Consider the following 21,405-nt stretch of genomic DNA (forward strand, 5'->3'; position numbering starts at 1 on the left):
CCCCACCCCCACCCCACCCTCCCTCCAGTTCTTAATCATGGGTCTAAGCACACACATCCTACTCTTCGAATGGGGTAGGAGGCTACTGCCAATGGGGGCTGGTAAGCATCGCCCCCCGGCCCAGATTGCAAGTTCAAAGCCACCACCCAAAATCAGCTTGTAAGAGCAGTGACTTGGGGAACCGCGTCCTTCTTTGGTTACCTTTCCTGAGACAGTATTCCAATTTCCAAACGTGGAAGAAGCGTGTGTGTATGTGTGTGTATGTGTGTGTGTGTGTGTGTGTGTGTGTGTGCACGCCTGTGTGTGAGTGCCTGTGTGTCAATATCACTGTGTGTGTGCGCGCGTGTGTGTACAGGGGGGTGTATTAATGGGTAATCTTATAAATGGAAACGAGAGGACTGAACTTAAAAGAAACTGGTCAATTGTAAAACAAACAGGAATAAACAACCCTTTAGATGTAATTTTTGGTTTGTCTGGAGGTGGAGGTGGCGCTGAAGAGGAACACCCACCCCCCAATATTTTTTTCCTTTGCTGCGCCTCCACCCCCAGCATTTGGAGCGGCGGAGAAGCGGCTCCGGAGTGATTAATCCGGGGATAATTCAACCCCCCCGCCCCCCGGCGCGAACCCCGCGAAGCGGGATTGGAGCGAGTCATTTCCGAGAGCGCAGCGCGCCTCTCCCCGGCCGGGCGGACACTTGGTTCATTCCAGCCGCAGAAGCTCAGGGCTCCCGCGTACCGGGATTTTTTCCGAGCAGAAAAAAGCTCCAGAGCTCTCCTGACCTCCTTTCTCCTCAGCGGCGAGCTGAGCCTCTCCCTCGGCGCTGCCGGCCGCGCCATGCCGCGCTCGCGGGGACGGGAGCAGGGGCGCTGCGGCTGCCCCGCGGGGAGGGCTCGCGGCAAAGCCGGGATTTCGGCGCTCGTGCCGGGCGCGGGGAGCCGCTGGGGCCGCCCGCCGCCGCCGCCAACGCCACCGCCGCCGCTGCTGCTGCTGCTGGGCTGGGGGCTGCTCAGCGCCTCAGCCGCCGCGGGTAAGTCCGGCTGCGCCGGGGAGCCGGCGGCCGCCGCGCGCCCCACCCGAGCCCGCTCATCTCCGACCCCGTCCCTGTCCCTTCCTCCGCCCTCCCCCTTAACCTCCCGCCCTCCCAAACGCCCACCCTCCTGTTCATCCTCGCCTCTGTCGCTCCCCATTCTCCCCTCACCCTCAACCGTCCTCACCGCCACCCTCACCACCACTGCTACCCCCAACCCCAGCCGCAACTTGGCGGGTTCCGGCCGGCGTGGGGACCTGGGAGAGAGACATCCCCGCCCGGGGTTGCGGGGCGCCTGGACCGTGGCTTCAGTTTCTTCAGCCTCCCAGCCCCCAAGGCGCTAGGCTTTCCCCCGATAAACTTTCCTGGAGCCCTCCCCGCCTCCCAATCCAGGTTGGCACACCCGTCCTGGGTGCTGGAGAGGAATGGCGCGCCCCCTCCCCATTTCCGCGTTTGCAGGGTCTGCCCTTCCCTGCCCCCGCCCATTTTCTCCGGACTGAAGCCCCGCGCCCCCGTCAGAGCCGCCCGGAGACTGCGGCCGCCACCCCTCTCCCCAAGTGCCCCCCTCCCTCCGCGCTCTGGGCTAGGAGGGGGTAAAGTGGGTAGGGGTCCCGAGCACGCTGTGCCAGAGGACTCAGGTGGGGGCTGGAGGTTGCGGAGCGACCGGCAGGCAGGGGCGGGGGTTGTGCCCGGGGGCGGGGGAGGGAGTGTCGCCGTCAGGCCCCGCGCCGCCACATTCCCCTCGGTTCTCACTCCGCGCCAAAGTGCCCTTTCCCGCGCCCTGCTGCAGCCGAGCGCCGGGGCTGCGGCAGCGGCGGCGCGGACGGCGGGACTTGCTCCCGGCGACCGGGTCAGGGACGGGGGCAGGCCCGGCGGGTGCGGGGAGTCCCGGAACTTCGCCGATGTCTGGCTGCAGCTTGCGGACTGAGAAGGCACGCGGACCTTCGAGAGAACCCAGTCCCCACTGGGGACCACTGGCCCTGTCTGGTGCCCTCCCACTTTATCCTCAGCACCCCTATGAGACTCGGCTCTAGCCACAGCCTAGAAAGTTCTGTGTCCCCGGGTGGGGACGGGTCCAACGGGCGATGCCTGGGGCCGCATTTTCATTTAGCACGGAGGCTGACACCCACTAGGAGAGAAAACCCGTAACACCTGCTGCCCAAGCTTGGACTTAGGGCGCCTCTGGCCTGGAGTCGTGTTGGTTTTTAAAATTTACTTATTTATTTATTTAGTTTTTTTAAATCACTGACTGAACGTTTGAAGGCTTGGCCTCAGCCCCTCAGCCACCTGGGCCCCCTTTTTGGAAAGTGCGACCCTTCCTTGGCGAGCTCTTCGGTCTGCTCTGGGCTCCAGGATCTTGTGAGCCCGTCCGCGCAAATCGTGTCGCCAGCTGCTTGGCCGGAGATGTTAAGGTTGCTGGTCAAAAAGGGCGCCCTGAGCCAGCCCTAGCTCTCCCATCCTTGCTTGACCGGACTTTCTCAGGATCTGCTAAGAGTCATAGCCGCCGACACCCAGAGAGGGGCGCCCGCGGTGCGCGTGCCTCGGAGCTCAGGCCTCGCGCACACCCACACCCACTGGGTGGCTGCACTCTTAACGACGCCGCTGGTCACCCTGTCTTGTCACATGGGCGATGGAGGTACCGCTGCTATCGGCTGTGAGGCCTCTCAGACATTTGTCCAGGTGTGGACCCTGCTCTGGCTTAGCAGACCTGAGATTGCCCCTAATACCATCCAACTGGTTTTCTGGCTAGATTTGTCCCTGCCCCCTGGGTATGTCATGCCCTCAGGGAAAGAAAAGGGCCTACTCACCAGAGCTTGCACACTGCTGGGCTGTGCTGGAATCCTGCCTTGTAGAGGTCCAAGGGCTTGCAGCTCTTTGGTCAGCAGAGAACTTGGGGATGGGGATGCAGAGTGCCTTGGGGGAGGGGGTCCTTGCTCTCTGGCGGGCCTGATCTGGCTTCCCTGCTCTGGCTTCCCATGCTTGCAGTGCATTTCTTTTTAAACCCTTCCCGCATGTAGATGTGCTGTTTGGCCTTGCAAGCAGCAGAGATTTGGAAACGGACTTGGTGACTAATTTGACACATTAGAGGGGGAAGTACATTTATTTTGTGTTCTCCCCACACTGTTGACTTTAAGAGACACTCAGGACTGAGCCATCTCCCTTCCTTGGCCAGTGAAGACTGGATAAAATGAATATAGGATGTGAAAGGGGGAGCCTCCTCACCCCTTTCATCTGTGTCCCACCCCCAGCCTCCTGAGAGAGATCTGCTCTCCCTTCTTTTGTTTCCCCTTGGCTTATAAACAACTTAATCTTTAATAGAAAACAGGCCAACCAGACTGCTTGGCCCTATTGACCTTTTTGGCTACCATCTTATCTTTCTTTCTCTTTTACAAGTCAACTCTCTTCAAAGGGGTCTTCAACTTGCTTTATCTGCAACTATTCACGCCCTGCCTTCTGGCTTCTGTCCCCAGAACTGAAACTCTCTAGGAAAGATCAAGGGTGACCACCCTAATTGCCAAAGCCACCTACCTTTTCTTTCTTATTCTTCCTTTATCTGTGACCGTGAACAATTTGGATTACTTCTTTCCAAATTTCTCTTCTTTGGGCTTCTGGGACACCCTGCTTGGCTGATTGTTCTCCTGCCTCTTGGCTGTTCCTTCCCAGTTTCTAATAGTAGCACTTACTCCCTCCTGAAAGTGTGGCTTCCTGCAGCTTTCCATTCCTTATGCTTTTCCTCATTTCCTTTCACCACTCTCCGGGTGAGCTCATCCAGGCCCATTTCTTCCACTTCCACACTCTGAAGCTTCCAGACAGATCTCTCCTGCCAAGATGCTTCTCCTGATATATGTCTGTTGGCTTCCCAGCCCACAGAAGCTCTGGATCTAAACAGCCCATATATCCGGCTGACTCTTGGATATCTTCACCTAGATGTTTCCCTTCCAAAGCAAACTCATTAGCTCCTCACCTAAACCTCCAGGATCCCCCACGTAGGCTGGTGGTACCTGCAGCCGCCCAGTTACCCAGCCAGGAACCTTAGGGTTGTCCTCAACTCCTTTCTTATCAAGTGGCCATCAAATTTTGTCAGTTTCATTCTCTTAATTGTTTTTAAGCCTCGCTACTTTTCTCTGGATTAAGAAGCTCTGAGCGTTGAGAAGGCTGTTACGCTCCCCATTTCCTTAATAAGTCTTTTAAAACAAAGGCAATAGTAAACTGTAAGTATAAGGAGTTCCGACAAAGTTCTGATTTTTCCCATGCTAACCACTTCATTGCTTTCAAAAAAAGTCAAATACCAAATTCTTAAAAAAAAACAAAACAGCAAAAAAACCCTCCCTGCTTTGCTTGTTTCTGGAGGTCTCTTACAAACAAGAGCACTGACCGTCCCGTGTCTGATGACAGTACTGGTTGAATTGTATTCAAAGTAGTTATTTATTTGCCTCACAGATTGAACCATGAGCTTCCTGAAGGCAAGGACAGTGCTCTATTTCTTTTGGTATCTCCAGCACCCAGCTCAGGACCTGGCATAGAACTGGTGCCTGATAGATGGTGGTTAAATCAGCAGATGATTTATAAAATATTTTTTTTTTCTTGGATAGTTTTCTAGGGACTGATAAATGTAAATCAAGAGTTTTGGGAATCAAGGAAGCCAGATGATTTGCTGAAGTAATAAGATGACAAAGGCACCTGATCCCCAGTTGTTTTCCCCACCCCTGCCTCAGGAGCAAGTGCCACAGACTGGTAAGATAACATCTAAGGTTCTAGAACCAGTGCAGCAACAAGCCCTGCGTATACACCTGCCTCCACCAAGGAAAGGCACCAGCGTATGGACTTGAATTTCCGTTTTTCATCTGCAATTGAGCTGTGGGTTTATGGTTTTTTTATAAAAAATAAGCTGACTACAGCAGAGTGTTGACCATATCTGGGGTGACTGTGTGGCTTTGTTGAAGGTGAGACTAAAATGATGTGTAAGGGCCCTAGAGAACCAGATGGCTGGGGCTCGGCCACTACAAGGTTTGGGTGCTTGCAGGAGAGTCCAGCAGGTGGCTTCAGTGACACCACCTTGCCTCACAAGTCTCACCTGCTTCTGTTTCACACATCATTGTCACGCCAGCAGGATTAAGGGAATCTGATGACTCAGCAGAGTCAGATGTTCCTTGTTGGAAAACTAGCTGATCTTCAGATCTCTCCAAAGCTCAGGTTGCCCACCCACAAAAGGGACTAGTCATCCCTGCATTTTGGAAAGGATTAGAAATCAGAAGTGCGACACGCCCAGAACATGCCTATTGAATGTGCCCATTAAGTGGAAGATGGGGCTGGATCAGGAACAGAGGACTGAGGCCAGGAGGTCTGTGCGCCCTCACGACATTCCTCTCCACTCTCCCTGCTCAGAAAGCTGTCTGGGTTCCCAGGGGAGTAACACTAACAGCTGATGTGCACTGAGTCCTCACTGTGTGCTGACACCGTCCCAAGCGCTTGCATGTATTAACTCAATCCTCACAGCAACCCGGTGAGGCTAGCAATATTATTGTCCCCATTTTATACATGGAGAAATAGGTTCAGAGAGGACATATAACTTAGCGACACAACCAGTCAGTGGCCACGCCAGGGACTGAAGCCAGGTCTGCCTGATCCTGAATCCTCTACTGGTAATCACATTGTTATCTGATTTCTAAGGAGATCCAGCTGGTGCTACAGTCCTGGACTCTTTATTTGCCCCCAGGCTGCCTGTCTCGGTCCCGCTTTTCCCGTTGGACTGCCCCCATCACTTCTGCTGTGCTGCTTTTGTGCCCTTGAGGCCTGGATCCCAAACCTCTACCTCTTCAAGCAGCCGTGGTCCATCCGTCTCCCCCACAGCTCTTGGGGGGTGACTGCAAAATCATCCTTGATTTGCTTCGAGTCCTAAACACCCATCTCAGCTGAACTCTGCTGTGGGCTCTCACGACTCCCCAGGGTGGCAAACTCCTCGTGTTGTAAAACTCATCAGGGTGTATGGGAATGCTGAATGAGACAATGCCCGCCTTTATTCCCTAAGGCTCTATGAACTCAGGCGAGCAGAGTGGTCCGGATCACAGCACATAGCAGACACTCAGTAAACACCTGTTGAAAGGATCAGGCAGGTTCTTGGAGCCCCAGGCTCCCTTCCCCTCTGACTGCCCTCTTGGGCATTCCCAAGGCAAGGGGCTTGGAGGAGAGGGCAGTGGTGAAGGGGCATCCCCTAGGTGGGAGGCATCTGACTAGGTCCTTCTGCATATGACTAATAATAGCTCTCCTTTACTGAGTGCTGGCTGAGTGCTTTATAGACGTGACCATTCAATTCTCACAATGCAAGCACTATGATGTCATATTTGAAGAGACTGAGGCTCAGAAATTAAGCCTTTGGCCAAGGTTATAGCGAAGCTAGGAGAGAAGGTGGGATTGAATCTCAGGGCTACCTGATTCTAGGGCCCATCCTTTTAATTCATGAAAAACGTTGGCATTTGGGGTGTGTTAGGTGCTGCCTCTACTACTGCGGCTACTCCTACTGCCCACTTGCTTTCTGCAGCAGCCTCTTAAAATTATAAGAGGAAAAGCTCTAATTCTATGTCACTCTAAGATGCCACCATATGCATCAGCAGGAGTCTTTCCTCTTTGCTCCTCCCATTGAAAACAGGACGCCTTAGAACCTGGCCAACTCACCACTCATCAGCCCTTATCTCTGCTCCTCTTCCTAGAGGGGTAAACAGGGAGGGCCCTCTTGCTCCCCCTAGAGGTGGGAGTATGTCACTGACACCGCCTGTCTTGGGTTTCACTCTGAGTGAGCTATGGCCTCCAAGCCCTCTTCTCTGCCTGCTGCAGAGATTTTCCATGACAGCAGGGGAACATCTGGGTGAACCTGCAAATGGAGGATTGTTTCAGAGTTTTCCACCTCACAGAGACACTGCCTCAGGATTCACTGGCTTTGAATAGAACTTGGCTTTCCCTTGGACCCACAGTAGGCTCTGCAGTGTGGGAGTTTCTCAACTTGAAAATGATGGTGTGGTTCTTAGAGCTCTTTCCTGGCTCTTGTATATTAAGGGAAGCATGAAACTCACATTTATTTTCTTTCTGGATTCTTGGGACCTCAACCCCCTGGCCTACCTTTTCATACCCTACCTTTAAAGATGAGACTGTTTTTTTTTTCTCCTGTCCCAACCAAATACACACTTAGCTCTTAGATCTTTGGGGCCCTTTGGCTTTCTTGTGTAGTTTCACATGACATGAAGGGTGGTCATGCCCTATATACAATCACAAATGAGAATTTTGGCCAATCAGGGGATGAGAGAGGAGGGGATGAAATGGAAGGTGATGGTGTGGGATTGGAGAAATAGGATAATATGAGGTGGATTGAGATCAAGTAGGAAGGAGTGAGCTGGGGTGGGATCAAAAGTGGGTTGGGATGTATTGCGATGGAATACATAGAATGAATTGCAATGGACTAAGGTTGGTGGAGGAATGAAATGGAATGGGACTGAGTAAAATATGCCTGGAGGTGGGATTGAGAAGGTGAGATCTAGAGTATTCAGGGGACTGACTAGGATAGGATGGACTGGAGTGGGGTAGGAATGAGTCAGATGGACTGGGATGGGATGGGATGGGGGAGTTGGGTTGGGGTGGAATGGCAATTGGGACATGGTGGAGTGGAGGTGACTGTGTTGTGGTGGGATGGGGTGAGATGGGGGTAAGTCAAGATGTATGGGGGTGGCTTGGGTGGGTGAACTGGGATGGGGTACTGGGAGATGTGGTGGGATTATACAGCCAGTTGAGTGGGCTCCATGAGGAGATGGGAAATGAAAAAGGGCACCAGAAATAAATTAACCTGCTTTATATTATTGTAGCTCCTGCATCTTCCTCCAGTTCCTTATTTGCCTGAACTGTGAAATTCCCTGCAGGTGGGTAGCCCTTGGTCCCTGCCCCAGTGTAGACCCTAAAATACTGGCAACTCCACTCTCCTGCTGTTAAGGGTCATTCTTCAGGGAGAAATTAGAAGTCCTGTGTAGCCACCACCATGAACCTTATCAGAGAAGTATGCCAGGCACGTGCCAAGAGCCCCAGTGCATCCCGTGACAAGCCCAGCATCAGAGAAGGGCACTGTGCCCAGCCTAGAGCTGGTGGGATGCCTGTGCCCACAGAAAGCAAAGCTCTGGGTGGTGGAGGGATTCCCCTCTGTGGCCCCCTCTTTGGAGGAGTCTCCCCACTGGAAACCGCCTTTCCCTTTCTACCTATTTGGTTCTGTATTGTGGGAAGGTTTTAAACTGAATTGATCTCTAAGGAGATGTCAATCCTACCCTTGAAAATCATCATTATGAGGAACTCTTATGATGCTAAAAATAATGTATGTATAGTTAAAACTACTGAGAGTAACAGGATAACTCTTAAAATTTATTTGAGAATCTCCCATGTGGTTTGGAGCAGAAAATAAGAGCTCATATTGTGGCACAAATAGCCCTCCTTCCTCCCTGCCCATGTCCCATTTATACTCAATTAAGTGCAATTATCATCCAGAAACCTCAAAAAATTGTGTGTCCATCTTCTTGGTTTTCAAATGGGAAATAGAATAAGGTCCATTATTAAGGAGCTCCATCTATTTATTGATTGAAAGTAAGCAAGTGTGACAGTGGTGAGTTAAAAGGGAGATAGCAGAGACTTTGGAATTGAGACCATTTGAGGTACAAGTGTATTATCAGAGACTGCGCAGACATTTTCTGCGGGATGATTGATGGTCCTTTCAGAGATGAGCAAGTGTGGTAGGGTTGACTCAGGCCCCTGGAGGTTCGTCTGTGGGTTGCTGCCTGACTCCCCACCCCAGCCTGAATCTTACTTACCACTTACTGACCCTCACTGCTCCCTCCGTCATGTCAGGGGTGGGAGTCAAGGATGGAGAAAGGCTGAGAGATTGGGTGAGGCTCGGTGATGATATATGGGTGTCTGGCACGTTACTTGGCAATAAGAATGAGGTGAAAGTTTAATGATTCATTTTCAATCCATGGTAAAATGTTCCTGGCTTGAAAACTGCCACCTCCAGGCTGGCATCCCTCCTCCCAGGGACCTGTGTAGCCCTCTTTCCCGGCCCTTTTCATTGGTGCAGTCCTAGAAGGGCTGACCCACAGCAGATGCATGGCTGGAAGGAAAATGTTCTGATACGTTTGATATATGTCTTGAAATTTGACCTGAGAGTCGGGAAACTAGTCCTCCAGCCTTGGCTGTGCCTCTTCATCTCATTTCATCTTCCTGGGCCTGCATTTCTTTCCCTGTAAAATGGGGATAATAATACCCACCTTGTCTATGTAATGCTGGACTTGGAAGCTCTTTAACCAACAAGACAAAAAGGATCCAGAGATTTTAGGATAGGTCACTAGTCTAAGCCCCATCCAATGGGAGATCCTGCCCAGTGGCCAGGCTGGCTTGACATTCCAGGGATGCAAATCTCCCCACTTCTGTAGACAGCCTGCCTGGCTAGGCTTCAGGGCGTAGGGGTAGTGGGTGAGGGAGGATGGACTGGCTGAGCTTCCTGGCCCTGATCCATTCTTCCCTCCAAGTGGCTGATCCTGAGAACTTGAAAGGAAGAATGCAGACAATTCCCTTTTACCACCCATCAGACGTCTACTGCAGCGTCCCCTCTCCCCGCCCACCCACCCGGGGCAGCATCACTGAGTCCAGTCTTGGGGTGCTGACTGCTGGCACTTCACTTTCACTAACACATCCATCCAGGGGACAAGATTTGCCCTGAGGCCTTTTAACTCTAGTAAGATGAAAACTCCCTGTGTTCGAGGACCACTGGGACTCACATCTCTTGTGTCGGTTTGTTCCAGGCAACATGGAGAGAGGAAAATATTACAAGGATAGTTTTCTCCGTCACGTGGAAGACACTGGGGTGTTTTTCGTTTTCTGCTTTTTTTTTTTTTTTTTTTGAGCATGACACTTTATGATCATCTGTCTACAAAAGGCTCCTCTCTTTATTTTATTTGAAAACTTTTCTTCCCTTTATCCCCAACCCCAAGATTGTTGTTGCCTTCCCCATCAGTAGCCACTCTAATATTGTATGTATCTTGAAATATGCATGGATTTTTATAAAATATGTAGGGTTGTTTTGTGTGCCTATGTGAATTTACATAAAGGATAGTAAACTATAAATTTCATCTAATTTCTTGCTTTATTTATTTAGCACTAAGATTTAAGAGATCTAGCCCTGCTCCTTGTTGGTGTCTAGTCCTGTGTTGCATTGAGTTGTGCATCCATCACATTCTGTGTATCCCCTCCCCTGGGAATAGACCCCTGGCTTGTCTGGAGCTCCTCCCGGCTACCCATGAAGTTCTGAAGAACATCCTTGTTTGTGCTGTCTTGGGAGCCTGTGTGAGAATAACTCTGGGCTATACAAATGGAGGATTGGGATCCCTGGGTTAACGCTGATTTTCCAGTTCTACCATAATGTTTTCCAGAAAGGTTGAGCTAGGGCTCATTTCCACTAAGAGTGCACGAGAGTTTCTGTCTTCCCATGTCATTCATCACCAGTATCTTATATCGTCCACCTTTCTAATTTTGCCATTCTGATAAGTTTAAGGTGCCATCTCATTGTTTTGTTTTATTTTGTGTTTCTCTGATTACTGATAAGTTTGAATATCTCTTGTATGCTTGTTAGCTGTTTGAGCTTCTCATTTTGCGAATTGCTTATTCATATTCTTCGCTTTTTTTGGAGGGGTAGGTAATTAGGTTTGTTTGTTTGTTTGTTTGTTTGTTTATTTAATGGAGGTACTGGGGATTGAACCCAGGACCTCATGCATGCTACGAATGTGCTCTGACACTGAGCTATACCCGTCCCTCTTCTTTGCCTATTTTAAAGTTGGACTTCCTGTCTTAATTTAGAAAAATTTGAGGTCGATTTGCAGAAGTTCCTCTTATATTCCAGATATTGCCCTCTGTCAATTTTAGAGGTTACAAAGAATGTCTCCCAATCTTTCATCTGTCTGTTTTGTTTATGATGTCTTTCTTTGGACAGAAATGCTTCATTTTGATGTTGTCAGATCCATCAACGTTCTGTGGAAGGCAGAAATCAGGACATATGGGAGTACTGATGAGCTAAGGAGGAGGGTGGGTCCCCAGGCCCACCGGGGTTCTCCCTCCTACAGGACTGGCTCTCCGTATGGAGGACTTTGAGGAGTCCCAGAGTCTTCCTGTCCATATGGGCTCCCAAATCCTATAGGACGTCTTTCTTCTGACTCAAGGCCCTGTGTTTTCAGAAGGTACCAGTTAAAGTACAAATTAATTACTTGATGGGTGCCACATTTAGAGACTGTGAGGGATTTCTCAGTCCTTCTGCAGGCACCTATGGACGGTCTGTGCTGGGTCTGAGCTCCCAGATGCACTGGGGACCATAGACAAGCTTCAGAGATGAGGGTATGTAAGAGAGGCAACTACCCGCATGTTCATAGCAGCATTATTCACGGAATCCAAAAGGTGGAAATATCCAAGTGTCTATTGACAGATAAGAAGATAAACAAAATGTGGCATCTATATACAGTAGAATATTATTCAACCTTAAAAAGGAAGGTGATCCTACATTCTACAACATGGATGAAACTTGAAGATGTTGTAAGTGAAATAAGCCAGTCATAAAAGGATAAATATTGTATGATTCCACTTATAGGAAGTACATAGAGTAGTCAAATCCATAGAGACAGAAAGTAGAATGGTGGTTTTTGGGGCTGGGGGTGTTGAGGGGAATGGGGAGTTTTTGTTTAATGAATAGAGTTTCAGTTGTGCAAGATGAAAAGAGTTCTGGAGATGGATGCTGGTGATGGTTGCACAACAATGTGAATGATCTTAACGCCAATGAACTGTACACTTAAAAATAGTAACTGTTATGTTATTTATACTTTGCCATGATTAGAAAGAAAGAGGGGTAACTATCCAGCCTCAAGGGGTCAGGGAGGGCTCCTAGAGCAAGTGATGTTTAGGTTGAGACTTGTGGGGTAGATAGCAGAGAGCAGATGGAGAGAGGCAGCAGGGGGGAAGTAGTCCTACAATGGAAACGTATCTACACAGGCTCTTGGTTGAGTGGAAGCAAGTCATGTTCAAGGTCTGGGAGAAGTTCAGTGTGATGAAGGTCTGCTATCTGAATAAAGACAATGAGGAGTCTGGAGGGTTTGGAGCAGGAGTGTGGCCCGATCGGCTGGGTTGGTGGGTGCAGGTCTCTGAAGGGACAAGGTGACACTGAGGGCAGGGTGTGTATGAAGGCCCTGCTGGGGAAGGCAGATCTGAGTGTGGGTGCTTGGAGCCCATGGGGAGAGGTCAGCCAGGAGGGGACGAAGGCATCCTCTTCCTTCCTCGTTTTTCCTACCCCGTCACCTGCCTTCCCAGAGAGGGTGGAACATCTGATAGAACTGTCAAAGATCCCTGAAACCCCCGCCACACGTCGGGATTGTAAGTCACACTTCTGTTAATCCTGCCTCAGTGAGAACATCCTACAGCTTTCTTCAAGGAAGGAAATAAAAATAGTTAATCTACCTGCTTGGGGATGACTCCACAAGCCACTCCAATGTATCTTCTGGTGGGGAGACCTGCTGTATTCTGCCTGGTCCAGGTGCCCCTCAACGTTTTGGTCATTCTGCCTCCTCCGTTTCTCTCTCTTATCCTTTCCCAGCCTCTCCATCTGTCTCCCATCCCTGTCATCTTCTGCTCCCTCCTTGTGCTGTTATTTCCCTGGTACAGGACTCTTCACTCCCCACCCCCAGCCTCACCATCAGTTTGAGCCTTTTCCTGAGCTTTGACCCTGTTGCCTCCACCTCTTCCTCGCCTAGGACCTACCCTCTCCATGGCCTTTCCATTAACCAGGCTTCAGGCCAGCAGCTGTGTGAATCGGGAGAATGTTCAAGGCATTCAGCTACTCCCATCTTAGGGCCAGTGGGCTGGGTCATTGCAACATTCACTGAGCACCTAGTGCAGTGGCCTTGGCCTGAGGGTCAGGGATACAAATACCATGTAAAACCAAGTGCCTCCCCAAGGACAGTCATATGGGAACTCGAAGGGAATAGAAGAGAGGGAGGGGTGGCAGGGCAGGCTTCACTCCAAGAGTGAGTAGGCATCCTTTAGAGGCAGATAACATGTGGGCAGGAGGTCCCAGGCAGAGGGAGTGGCCTGGACCAAGGCTTAAGGCAGAGAGCTGTGTTTGGGGGATGTCAAGTTTGCATCTCCCTGCATCCAGATCATCATCTTGGAAGCTGGAGTTTGTCCTAAATTTAGGAAACACTCAGACCGCATGCAGAGAGCTGCACATTCCCCTCCCTAAACCTTGTGACACTCCTAAGAAGGTGATCATTTTGCTGTTGAGAAAACTGAGATTTAAGGAGATTGAGTTACTCACTCAAGACCATACAGCCAGGGAGGGAGAGAGTCTGGATTTAAACCTAGTCTGATTCCAGAGCCACAGCCTTAACCTGCTCTGTACCCAGGTTTCTCGGTTATAAATATAGATTCCTGGGTCCTCCCTCCCCTGGTCTTCTGGCTCTGAGTGTCAAGGAGCAGGGTATGGAGGCTGCATCTCTAACAAGTTCCTGTTATTATGATTCACAGTAGGTCTGTCCAGGAACCTCTTAGGCACCCAGGTCTGAGATGGACCTTCAACCATCCACTCCTCTGCTCACCTTGTGATGACCCTGGTCTTGACCTTGCCCAAGAATCAACAGATGAAGGGCTCCCTGCTCCCCTTCCCTTCTCCTTTCCTCTCAGCCTTGCCCTGACGGAGCTGGGACCCCAGAGGTGACCAGATTAGTGCTGTTGAGATTAGGCGGCCCCCAGAGGAGACTGGGGAAATGTACTAGCCCCACGGGCCCACATTCACATCCCTAAACTGCTCAGCACACTTAACAGAAGGCCCGTGGGTCAGGGTGGGCCTGACAGCTTGGCGCTCCTGATTCACCGCGTCCTTCCACCAACCTCTGATTTGATAGGTGAGAAAGCAAGGCACTCAGGGGAGTCTTATCCTCCACTCCCTTGTGTCTTAACTCCTATTATTCCAGATTTAATACTCAAAGAGCAGACACAAAGCACTGAAATGCCGTTTTTGCGGGACCTGTTCGTAGGAGGCAGCTGGCATCTTAGGACTGAGGCAGGGTGGCAGGCTGAGGCGTGTCTGCCTGGCGGGGTCAGAAGAGACTGGGGAGGAAGCCCCCAAGGGTGGGGCCAGGGACTTCAACTTTGGTCCTGGCTGGAGCAGGACCCAGCCGCCAGGGGAGGCACCCTAGCCCAGTGGAGGGACACTTAGGGAGTTTGTGGTCTCTGTGCGGAGCCAGGGACTCCGCAGGCAACAGAGGCCAAGGGCCGGTTATGCAAATAGGGATGTTCAGACAGGAAGTATGAGACCCTGGGAGTCCAGGAGGAGGGGGTCATGCATGTATTCGTTCATTTGGCCAAGCGTTTCTTGGGTTTCAGAAAGGAGGTAAAAGGACTGTTAAATAAGTGCCCTGGGAGAAAAAGATTTCGTGATCAGATGAATTTGGGAAACACTAGGCCCATGGTTTCCAGTGTGTGGTCCAAGGTCTTGCTAGGAAGCTTCTTAGAAATACAGCTTTGCAGCTCTGTCCATAAAGGTCAATGTTTGCCTGGCTCTGAGCACACAGCTCTCCTGCCCCTTTGTCCACGTAAATCCATGCCCCACTGACAAGAGTTTGGGTTCTTTTATGCACCCCCCTGTCCTCAGCCCCTAGGACAGTACCTGGAGGGTGGCAGATGCTCAGTCAATATTTAGTGAGTAAACGAATGCTCATCAGGTGGTCATCAGGACCAGTTCAGCTCCCTGGAAGCCACTTTCTGAGCAGCAGAGACACAGTGCAGATTTCCTTTCTGTTTTCTGTTGCTGCATCAGATGATGGTAGATTTCCCCGGGTGAAGGATTGCCGAGAGGTGGGGGCAAGGTGGCGGTGGACGTTTTTGATGGAGAGCAATGGGATAGCTGCTCTGGGTCAACCTGTGTTTCAGGAAGGTCCTGATGTTGCTGAAATCTTTGAGTTGGAAGACATTGTTTAAATTCAATATTTTGAGAAGTGTTAGCCATTAACACCTTAGTTTAAAAAAAATGAGCTGATTAGTCTGGAGACATTAGGGTCAGATAGGGTGGTAAAGGGTAGATTTGGGTATATCTGGACCTACCCAATGTCCCCAGGCCTCAGATCTTGAACCCAGAAGTTAATCTGACTCAACCTTGCTCCTTTTTTTCTCTTGATTCAGCTCTTGCTGGCCTCTCCCCCTCAGCTCAGTCCCTGGTGTATCCATCCTGCCCCTGCCTCTGGGCCACTCTGAACCACAGGCTCCATCTTGGGACTGTTCTCATCTCTGGGGCAGCCTCACCCACTTATTCTCCCGAACAACCTTGTTTCCTACATCCCAGGAGAATTGACATTAAGGCTGCATGAACCCTGCTGCTGACTTTGAGTAGGAAAGCTCTGAGGATGCCATGCCCTACGCTACCCAGGAAAACTGTGGCCGTAATTGCATCCTGGCTCCTCATTTCTCTAACCCCTCCCCCTGTTTCCTTTCCGTTAGCCCAGAAACACACTTTGTTTTCAACTTAAAAACACACTAAACAACACCCCTTCTTGGCTCTGCACCTGCTTTTGGCTGTCACTCCGTCTCTCTCCTTCTTTCCCGGTCCTGCTTCCTGAGAGAATGTCTGCCAGTGCATTTCTCAGCTCCCGTCATGTCATCTGGCTTCCACACTCCCCACTCTGGGGGAAGTGCTCCAGCCCAGGGCGCCATGCAACTTCCTGTTTCCCAAATCCAAACCTCTCTCTTGGCTTCTAGACCTTTCTCAGTCTGGCCACAGCCTGTCTGTTGCCCTTCCGTCTGTCCTATCGCCTCTTCAGCATCTGACACTGACCTCACTCCCTCCCATTTAAAACTGGCTGTCCTATTGGTGTTTCCAGGTCTTCGGCTTTAGCTGACTTCTCTTTTTATTCTACATTCATTTCTCCCTGTGACTTTATCCTGCTATCGAAATGCTGAAGAATCCCCACATCCTGCATTTAGGTGAAGACTTTGCCTGTGAACTCCAGATCCACACACCACCCAGATGGTCCATGGCCCCACACTCAGCAGGCCGTTTACTGAATTCTTCCTTTCTGTTGTCACCTCTATCACATCCCTTGACCCCAGCAATCTGACCATCTGATATTCTTTTGTGACCCGTCTCCATGCATCTTCCTAAGCCAGAAATCTGGGAATCATCCTTGAGTTCCAGCCCTACCCACTCCCTTTCACTCATCAAATCTTGTGGATTCCACCTCCCAAATAGCTCCCCAGCCTTCCTTCATCCTCACTGGTGCTGCTGGGGCTCGGGCCCCACCCTTTGCTCCTGGACACGTGGGACCCAGCATTCTGGCAACAGCAGTGGCAATGGCATGGTCTGCCACATCCATTCTTGTCTTCCTCTAGTTGGTGGCACATAGTTGGGTCAGAGAAGTATAGAGAGTGGCTTTACTCTCTGGATGGAAGGGGCAAGGCAAAGACTGGTGAGAAGCTGGCAGCCCTTGAAGAAGCAGCAAAGACTCAGGCTTTTGGAATGAGGGAGGCTTGGAAGGAGTTTAAGCTGATATGCCAAGGACACCTGTCCCTAGCACCCCCTCCCTTCTGGGGTTCTGATTGATGGGATTTAAGGACAGAGAGTGCTAGTTGAGAGGAAGGGAAAGTCCTGATTCACTTATTAATAGCTGGGCATGTGTCTGATACCCCTCAAAGCACAAGCCTTTGATCCACCATGCTGAAGAGCGTGGCTCAAGTCTGAGCCCCGAGGTGCTTCCATTGTGAGGGTAAATCTTGGCAACTGAGCATGCAGGGTCATCTGCAGAATTAGGACTGGGACAGGGTCTGCAGAGTACACTCGGTGTCCCCCTCCCGGCCAGCTCTCAGCATGAGAACGACGGGCCCGCTCCACCTGCTGGTTTTAGGTAGGACGGGGGCATCTGGTGGGCACGCTTTGACTTTCAGTTCAGTGCCCCCGCCTGCTGGTAAAACAGGGCCTGAGCAGGGGTGAGGAAGGACAGGGCAAGGGGCAAAACTGCCTCCTGAGCCCTCCTTAGCAGAGGGGAAGGGAGACGCCCCCTCCTCTGTGTGCTGAGACCTCCGAGGTGAGAGGAAGGGGCCAAGGCCCCTAAACGTCTCCCTCCCTCAACACAGCCCAACTGTGTCGCGACTGGGGATGCTCTCCCATTTTCCGAGTTCCTCCCGAGAAACGTGTATTTCAAGGCACCGTTTCCACCAGACTGCATTTATCAAAAGGGGTGTGGATTCTTTTCCCCATTTTTTATTCCTAAAATACCTCCATAACTGCCAACTGTTTCAGTCTGTTGGCCCTGATCCACCCTCTCCCCCTACTTCCCACCCACCCGGAAACAGACACGGGAGACTGTGTCAGTGGGCCAGAACAGGTTCACTGCAGAGCCGGGCCTCCTTCAGATCTGCCCCTAGAGTAAGGAGGTAGAAGCCACATCCAGCCCATGGAAAGCCAAGCCCCTCCCTTCTACCTTTCAGCTCTCTGTTTCAGGACCCTAGCCCCCTTCCCACCTTCTTGCGGCCCTGGCCTGCCTTTATTTCCCACCTGTTGTCTGAGTTGAGGTCGTGAAATGTTCACTCTCCTAACTTGGGTGATTCTGATCTTCAGCCCTAGGAAAAAGCATCTTCTTGGGAATTCGCTCGAATTCCCTTTATCTAAGGTTGAGACTACACCCATCCACTCCGCCAAACCCACCTCATTGCACTTCCCCTTCCCTGCCAAGGGGCTAAGTTTCTCATGCAGTAAGCAGAAGGGCTGGGGAAGCTAATGCCTCTTAATTGTCAAGCCTGTGGGGCCCTCAGAGGCCCGCCACTCCATCCCACCAATCAGAATGGACAAAGGGCAGTGTGACCTCAGCTGATTGGGATGAGATCCAGCCCAGAGCAGACACTTGGCATTTATTTGCCTGTGCATTTTGATCGTGGGTAAATGCAGTTTCTGTTAGGCTCTTTGAAGTATTGAAAATAGCTCACAAACTCTCATTACTGCCTTTGAAGACCCCTAGGGGTCTGGGAACCCCTGGTAGGGCATGCTGATCTTGTCCGATTCCCCCTCAGTCCCCTCCCCGCCACACCTTTCTTTCCTTATCAAGTTTGGAACCAAATGAGTGAAGAACACAAGAGGAGTCAAATGGAGAGATCAAAATGTCAGCTTATTACTGGTAGAGCTGATTAGAGAATGTGGCTTTGGATATTGGCTTGTTAATACATCACTCTTGAATAGGAGAAATTTACCCACCCATTCAAGGGGACAAGGAGACAACCTGGGGCCTCCCTGACAGGGGCCAGGCCTGTTGAACTAAGTTTAGGGAGGTGCAAGGTGGGTGGGGCTCAGCTGAATTTGCCAGGTTCTCCCTGCAAACTCACTATTTAGACAGGTCGCTCCCCTCCAGCGTGGAGAAATACGTGTGCTTACGGTACTTTGTCCCTTGGGGCATAGAGTGGGAACTCTCTCCCCTCTATGGAGACGGGGAGGGGGGGCGAGCATGTGCTCTTCTATCTGGCCGTGGTGGATCTGGGCCAGAGCAGGGCAGCATCCCCTGCAGCTGAGGGGAGCTGGGGCAGGTGTGACTTGTCCCACCCACCACCCTCCCACCCGGGAGAGGTGGTCAGAGCCCCACCTACCTAGGGTGCAGCCATAGATGCTAGCCATCCTTGGAGATTTCTCCAAGCCCTTACCCAGACTGAGACGAGATGTTGACTGAGACATTGATCGTCTGGCCTGCTTATCTCTGTGACATATTTAAATAAGAAAATAAATTGTTCATTTTTCTTTTCCCTTCATTGTCCCCTGGAAGAGTGGACAGAGAATGTGCTTCATCCAAGTGAATTGTTAGGAAATGGGATTGCTGTTTAAAATGCATCTGCTCTGGAGTCAGACCAGATTCTCCTTGGTTAACTCCTTGATAGAAACTGATGTCCGATTAGGGCCGGGCACCATACATTTGCTTTGCAGATGAAGGACCAAAATTGAGTGGAGTAATAGGTCCAAAGCAAGAGAAGCCGGTGGGGGGTGACGAGGAAAGTTACTAGCATAACAGTAGCAATGCCAAGACTTCTTCCTTCTTTCCTCCCCTCTCCTTCCTTCCTTCCTGCTTTTTCCCTTCCTTCCATTCATCCAGCCGTCCGTGCATCCATTCAGTTTCATGTTGAGCTCCCACTTTGTGCTGGATTCTGTGTGGGGTTCTGGGATCTAGAGGTGATGACATATATGGTGTCTGTACCCCCATCCCCACCCCCTCAGCTTTCATTCTTTCTAATGTATCACCACTGGGGTGGGCAGAATAACCAAATGTAACTTTAATGCGTATCACAGTAGAGTCTAGCACGGGACTGGGATGGGGGTTATGAGAGCACAGAGGAAGGGCAGAAATCCAACCAGGGGCCACCAGGGATGACTTCCTGGGTGTACTTTGAAGGTAGAGCCAGCAGGGTCCAGTGGGAGTCAGTCTGGGGAAGACAGAAAAGAGGAAACGGTGGCTTCTTTACCTGGTGGCTGTGTTGGTAAAGGGCTGAGGATGTTTCTCGGGGGTGAACATGTGTTTCCTGAGTAGGGTGCCTGCGAGATTCTGATTCTGTGTTGGGCACATCTCTGTACCCAGTCACTGGGCCACAAACCCCCACTGAGATAGCTTGTGTAGTTATTCCCATTTTATAGAACCAGAAACTGAGGTTTGGAGGAATGAAATGACTTGCCCAAAAGTCATATAGTAGAGGATGGAGCTGGGACTGCTGCTGCCACACATCACCACCCATGTGGGGTCTCTTGAGTGTTTCTCCAGCTATTTCCACCACAGCACACAACCCGGTACCTCTGGAGAGGGTTCAGCACTGACACTCATCACAAACTGTTTTTTTAAATAATAATGGTGATAAGATTGTCTTCATGTCTGCAGTTCCTACTGTGAGCCACGGTGCCAAGCATTTTATATGCACCATCTAATTTAAGTCTAACCACAGTCTTGTAAGATAGACGGCATTATTTCCCCCATTTTGCAGATGGGCAAACCGAGGCTTGGTGATGTTACTAATGGCTCAAGGTCACACATGGTTGGTAAATTTTGGAGCTAAATTAGACCCTAGGACTGATGACCCCAAAGCTCATCGTGCCGAGCAGCACATTATTTACTTCCTTTTGTACCATTTCACACAAGAATGGAAGGAAGGGGCCATTCTCATCTTGTATCACCTCCTGCACATTTTCCAAGCCTCAGTTTCCTCATCTGTATAAAGGGGACAGTCATCCCTGCCTGCCTTGAACAAGGATGGTAGCAGGTTTACCAGGGCCTTGTGAAGGCCAGATTTCATTGGGCCCATAAGGCGCTTGTAGTTGAAATTCAGGGCTCTTGTCTCCAGAGGGCTGGGTGTCTGGGAAGAGACTGAGAGGTCAGAAAGGAGCAATTTGTGGACCTTGGCTCCAGGAACGAGTTGTCTGATCTGATCATTCAAATCCATCACTTCTTGGATGTGCACAGATGTGGAAGTTTACCACTGTCTTTGGAGGCAGACGGGGTGACTGGGACAGGATGACTCCTGTCTCTTCCCTGAAGGCCACACAGCAAGAGGAAGGTGCAGAGTATCTGCTCGGGGACACTTTAGAGCTCACATTGATGGGCCTAGCTCTGTGCAGTGCTGCCGAGGTGGACGGATGCTGTTCCCACCTTGAGGAGCTCACGTTGCCATGGGGAGGCACACATGGAGCACCAGTGTGATACCCAGGAACCCGGCAGTCATCCCTGAAGCTTCCCTTTCTCCTTTCTTCACCTCACTGTCAAGCCATGGGCCAACCCTGTTGGCTCCACCTTCAAAATACAGCCAAGATCCACCCCCTCCTGCCACCTCCATCACGCCTGGAGTCTGAGCCAGCATCTCCTTTGCCTGAAGCTCTGCAGATGCCCCTCTGCAGTTTCCCTTCTTCCACTCTTGCCTCTTGCCAACCCAGCAGCAGAAGAGCTTTGAACAGTGTCATCAGATCATTCATTTCCCCCTGCTCAGAACCCTCTGGTGGCTCCCATCACATTCAGAAATGAGTCAAGGTACTTTCCCCTTCCTTGCCCGTGGCTTCCTCCCTGATCTCATCTCTCCTGAGACTTGTCCAGCTTACTCTGCTCCGACCAGTGGCTCCCCTGCTGTTCGTGAGACAAACTGATGGTGGGTCATTTGTCTTGGGCTCAGTGTCGCCAGATAGATAGGCTCAGGGGCTCCAGCTTGGAGGTCGCCTCCTTGGGGAGGCCTCCCGACTCCCTGATCCACAGCTATGCCCTCCTTTTCTTACTCTGCATTGGGTCTCCTCATAGTCCTTTTAACTGCCTGATATGTTATA

At 50.9% G+C, this 21,405-nt stretch overlaps 1 protein-coding gene across 1 annotated transcript in view; it reads left to right on the top strand.

Annotated features, from left to right (window-relative positions):
• Positions 1 to 632: 632 nt before the first annotated feature.
• CSMD2 (CUB and Sushi multiple domains 2) overlaps positions 633 to 21,405 on the top strand; it is a 575,735-nt gene continuing 554,962 nt past the window's right edge. Inside the window, exon 1 of the mRNA XM_074376903.1 lies at positions 633 to 1,028. Coding sequence (XP_074233004.1) covers positions 836 to 1,028 — 193 coding nt within the window. The 5' untranslated portion in view covers positions 633 to 835. The remainder of the gene's footprint in view (positions 1,029 to 21,405) is intronic.

The sequence above is a fragment of the Camelus bactrianus genome, chromosome 13 (assembly GCF_048773025.1).
Source record: "Camelus bactrianus isolate YW-2024 breed Bactrian camel chromosome 13, ASM4877302v1, whole genome shotgun sequence".
In the NCBI taxonomy this organism is placed as follows: domain Eukaryota; kingdom Metazoa; phylum Chordata; class Mammalia; order Artiodactyla; family Camelidae; genus Camelus; species Camelus bactrianus.